This window comes from Phragmites australis, chromosome 24 (genome assembly GCF_958298935.1).
Source record: "Phragmites australis chromosome 24, lpPhrAust1.1, whole genome shotgun sequence".
Taxonomy (NCBI): domain Eukaryota; kingdom Viridiplantae; phylum Streptophyta; class Magnoliopsida; order Poales; family Poaceae; genus Phragmites; species Phragmites australis.
Window position 1 is genome coordinate 10,164,785 of NC_084944.1, and position 5,135 is coordinate 10,169,919.

At 42.3% G+C, this 5,135-nt stretch overlaps 1 protein-coding gene across 1 annotated transcript; it reads left to right on the plus strand.

The window, feature by feature from the left end:
• Positions 1 to 718: 718 nt before the first annotated feature.
• LOC133907421 (serine/threonine-protein kinase RIPK-like) lies at positions 719 to 4,780 on the plus strand. The gene is made up of 5 exons (XM_062349467.1): positions 719 to 1,173; positions 2,254 to 2,389; positions 3,362 to 3,498; positions 3,573 to 3,696; positions 4,068 to 4,780. Exons 1-5 carry the CDS (start codon positions 784 to 786, stop codon positions 4,424 to 4,426), a joined length of 1,146 nt encoding a protein of 381 aa, XP_062205451.1. The 5' UTR covers positions 719 to 783; the 3' UTR covers positions 4,427 to 4,780.
• Positions 4,781 to 5,135: the final 355 nt, after the last annotated feature.

The window sequence follows — 5,135 nt, forward strand, 5'->3', positions numbered from 1 at the left end:
ATTATGATATGTAGTGTTTGTTTCAATTTGCAGATTATGAATCATAATCTAGCAACTGATTTAAAGTGTTTGTTTTAACTTGCAGATTATGGATAACTGAAATAAATCAGACCTTAGCAAATTAGCCTAAACATTATCCGCGGGGTCAAAAGGTCCACTCTCCTTCCCAACCAAAACAAACAATTGATCCATGATGACCACATCAACTACTTCTAAGTAGGAATGGCTACGAGACCGATCCCTATTGGAAAATGCTTTCACATCTCTATTCCTATTTAGCTATTGAGGGAAGTTTTCTCTCATCTCTATCCTCGTGAGAAATTTTGTGAGGATTAGATCCTAATAAGAATGTGAAATTGAACATAGTTGATTATTTCTCTATATTAACAATATATCTATAGTATAAATAAGAAATTTATGATGCATACAAGGGTAATTAATATAATATGTGTTAAATATTGTATGTTAGAAATAAATATAAGAGTAATATATTATTTCTCTTATATAATATAATTATTGTATATTTATATATAAAAAATACATGTATATGTGTGATATAGGGATATAGCGGAAACGGAGATGAAGAGTGTTTTTCCATCCTGTTCCCATATAAATTTGCCAAGATCAAAATTTTCCATATCCATTTCTTAATAAAGAAATTCCTCACGAGTTATTGAGAAGCGGAGCCCCGTTTCCATCCTAGCTCCTACAAATCAACCCATCTCACAACACAATACACGCCCACAATTCCACCACTCCATCTGAGCAGCTGGCCGCACGCGCATGGGGAAGCCCAAGTCGTCGACGTCGTCGTGGAGCGCGCTGTTCGGCCTCGGCTGCTTCAGCTCCTCCCACGGCGGCTCCGGCTCCGTCTCTACCTCCAAGAACGCCGCCAAGGTGGTCTCCAGGCCGGCGCCGGCGCCGGCGCCGCTGCCTTTGCCGGAGGACCTGTCGCTGTCGCTGGCGGGGTCCGACGTGCTGGCGTTCACGGTGGAGGAGCTCCGGGCGGCGACGCGGGACTTCTCCATGAGCAACTTCGTCGGGGAGGGTGGGTTCGGGCCCGTGTACAAGGGCCGCGTCGACGAGCGGGTCAAGCCCGGCGTGCGGCGCGCGCAGGCCGTCGCCGTCAAGCTGCTCGACCTCGAGGGCTCCCAGGGCCACAAGGAGTGGCTGGTAAGCTCGTCACTAATCCGCTGCAAATTAAGATCAATTACCCGGATTCACAGTGATCAGTGCGCTGTTCTGCCTCTGGGATGAAATTAGAGATTAATCCACCTTTCAGCCATAGAATTTCGTTCGAATTCTTCGTCAACCATAGCGGAATTCTATGGTTGGAAGCCGTCCTGCGCCGATTATACTGTTCCTTGCAAAATTCTTGTGAATGTTCTACTTTCCAAATAGTTTCTTTTTTTCTTGGGTTTGGGTAGAGGCGGTTCAGCGTCGCGTACTTGAGAGCAGTGTTTTATCCAGTAATAGATGTAATATTTGAGCTAATTACCTGGGCGCCTGGGACCTATATATCTACCATTCTAGATGTACTAAGCAGTGGATATATACTGTAGAATTCTCTATCTCAATCCGATTTTCTGGGTCGTGATGTTGATTGACCCTGCAATCAGTATAGGCATGATATTAACCTGTATAAATATTGACTTTACATTGAAACTATATTGAAAGAACAGGAATAAGTTGGAAATTTCCGTAGTTAATTGTCAGTCTCATGGCCAATGATACTGCCGTGCTTATTGAAATGTGGGCAAGCATATTTAGGATCTAGGATCAACATAACAAAAATTCAAGTTCAATTTGTACAACATGGAAATATTTTTCCGCACCGTTCCCCCCCCCCCCCCCTATTACGAGTTATGAGTGATCGCAATTCTGAAAATTAATCACTTGAAAAGTTGCAATGTCCATTTGAGTACTTTATTTAACAATCGAGGATTTGATAGGATTATCACAAACACTGCTCCAAAGCAAATAATAGTATTGCCACCTAGGTTAGCTGTGATCATTTTGGGAAGTCGCCAAGTCTTCTCTCCTCTTCACACATAGTTTCGTTCTAGAATTATTTTATTAGTACCTGGAGGCGGATTATGTCAGTAGCCACCTAACCAGCATTGTATTGTTTGGTCAAATAATTCTACTGTTGTGAGTCTTACTGGTCAAAATATTCTTTACATATTGGGGAAATGTCGCATGTGTTGACCTATAACCATTTGTGCTGAATTATTTATCTATTTGGGCATGCAGGCCGAAGTCATTTTCCTTGGGCAATTGAGGCATCCACACCTTGTCAAACTGATCGGCTACTGCTACGAGGATGAGCACAGGCTGCTTGTGTACGAGTTCATGGTGAGGGGCAGCTTAGAGAAGCATCTATTCAAAAGTATGGCAAATTCTATAATTTGATTTTTTTTTCATGTTTTACAGCAATTAAAATTCTATAAATTGTTTTTCAAATTTTCTTAACAATCTCTATAATCATCTGGTGCTTCTGACAGTTATACATTTCATCCTTAGCAGATAATAATCGATAGTGAACTGGTGAATGCTACTGATTGTAAATCCACATGGTTAGTTTATTGAGGACTAAGCAGCAGTTAGGCCGTCACCAGTAATCACAATTGATCTCCTCTCTATCTAGCTTTAATTTCTTTTAGAATTCGTCAATATGTAGTCAACCACATGTTCAAATATAAGGGATATTGATGGTTCATACTGCAATCGCAGATTTTACACTTGTGGTGTACTGTCTGTTAAACGTTTACATCAATCTACCTCGTGCATATCATGGACTTGCCATTTTCCATTATCAACCTCAATGTGATACATGCATATCATCTCTTTTTTTTCTCTTGTGGTGTGTTCCTATAACATTTTTTTGAAAGTATATACAGAGCACTGCACATTTTCAAAGCTAGTTAAACCTCGAATTGCGTCATTCTATTTGAGCATGTAATTTGAATCTGGGCACTGGACAGCTCAGAAGTCGAAAGTGGTCAATAATGTGTCGTAAACCGAACCGAATGCACGTCCGGATTTTTGGAAAGACGATGAAACGGTATGCTTAACACTTGAATGATGGTCCTAAAGCGTAGTTACAACTTGATATGAAGGGGAAAACATGTTGTTAGCCATCTAATGAACATGAGGATTTGATTCCAAGCGATGTAGAGATGTAGCGTTGTGAACTTAAGTACTGGACACAAGATCAAATATGTGGCAATTTATCATTGCAAGTGGTACATGCAAAATAATCATGTTTACACTAAAATCGCCAACAAATTTCAATGTTGGTGGGTACCTTTTTGCTCCCAATGTACATTTAACCTATCTGATTACATTCATGAAATTGCAGAGTACTCTGCTTCCCTGCCGTGGCCGGTACGATTGAAGATCGCCATTGGTGCTGCCAAAGGTTTGGCCTTTCTCCACGAAGCTGCGAAGCCCGTCATCTACCGCGACTTCAAGACCTCCAACATCCTGCTAGACTCGGTATGTATATGCTTAGGTTAGGTACTAGCTAGCTATGAATTCCATGACATTTGATTCATGTGTTTATTTGGTAGGACTACACAGCAAAGCTGTCCGATTTTGGGCTAGCCAAGGATGGACCCGGAGAAGATGAGACCCATGTATCCACCAGAGTCATGGGCACGGAGGGCTACGCCGCACCTGAGTACATCATGACAGGTATATTTTTGCTGTTTACTCCCTCCGTTTAAGAACGTAAGGTATATTTTGTTCAACAAAATCAAACTTCATAAATTTTGACCGACAATTAGTTAAATTATATGTATGTTTAGTATCCAAACTTTGTCCCAATAAAATTGTATTTCAATGTATTTTTAATATGATGTTGATTTTATAGCAATTGATAATATGTTGTAAGAGAAATTAATGATCAAAAATCAATTTTGATGACTTCTTTCAAAATAAATATGCCTTACATTTTTGAACGGATGGAGTATTTCTTTTGTTTGGCCCTTACTATATGCATTAAGAAGTTTAAATGTATAAAAATTTGCCTAATTAATGGACCATTTCTCCTTTGCTGTTTACAGGGCATCTAACGATAAAGAGCGACATATACAGCTTCGGTGTAGTACTAGTGGAGCTATTGACGGGACGGAAGGCGGTGGACAATAACAGGCCACCGCGAGAGCAAAACCTGGTGGAATGGGCGAGGCCGTGCCTACACGACTCTCGCCGGCTCGACCGTGTCATGGACCGGAGCCTGAACGGGCAGTACTCGACTCGAGCTGCCCAGAAGGCTGCAGCATTAGCTTATCAGTGCTTGAGTGTGAGCCCCAAATCCCGGCCCCAGATGTCAGCCGTTGTAGAGGCCCTGGAGTCACTGCTTGCTCTAGATGACGGCGTTGCAGAGCCATTTGTGTACACTGCACCGTCGGAGAACAAATGACCGGTGATGGGTAAGAGCACATGATGCTCTGCAAAATGAGTTTATAGTGCAGTGAGCTTCATTGATTTTGAAGCAACGCACACGAGGTCGACCTGTTAATAAGACCTAAAATAAGGTTTTTGCTGTGAAGGATTGTTTAGTTTGTGCTCAAATGAAGCGTACAGGACCTATGCCAAACTAGCCAATATCAGGGTGGTCAATTTACTCTCAAAATGAACAAGAATGCCAAATGTAGTGGTCACCTTACCAAAATGGTGACAGAAAACCAAACACTTGCCAAGTCCAAAACCTGTAATCTGTTTCGGAGCTGGACGGGTGATGGTTCTTTCTCTGTAAAATCTTCTTTCAGTGCCATGTTCCTGGACTGCCCTGGTTTTGCTTGCCACGAACTGAAATGGAAATCAGCCGGACCTCTCAAAACTGCAAATCTATCTCGGCATGGTTGGCAGCTCTCAAGAGGTGCTGGACTTGTGGTTCCCTACAGCGCAGACCACAGGGCAGCTTAAACCATCTGGATTCCTGCCCCTCATGTGTGCTCGAAGCAGAAACATCAGACCATCTTGTGGCCTCTTGTGTGTTTGCTCCGCGAGTTTGGTTTGCTGTCCTGCCTTGGTGTCAGGTACAGGCACTTATGTCTTCATCTCAGCGTGGGTTCGCAGAATGGTGGATTCAGAGCTGAAGTATTGCCAAGGACAGAAGCATGAACCAG

What these genes read in the sequence shown, in the direction of transcription:
- LOC133907421 (XM_062349467.1), top strand. Translation starts at nt 784, where the DNA reads ATGGGGAAGCCCAAGTCGTCGACGTCGTCGTGGAGCGCGCTGTTCGGC. An exon ending in AGGGCCACAAGGAGTGGCTG is followed by an intron (nt 1,174 to 2,253) that starts GTAAGCTCGTCA and finishes TTGGGCATGCAG; the next exon opens with GCCGAAGTCATTTTCCTTGG. An exon ending in CCAACATCCTGCTAGACTCG is followed by an intron (nt 3,499 to 3,572) that starts GTATGTATATGC and finishes TTTATTTGGTAG; the next exon opens with GACTACACAGCAAAGCTGTC.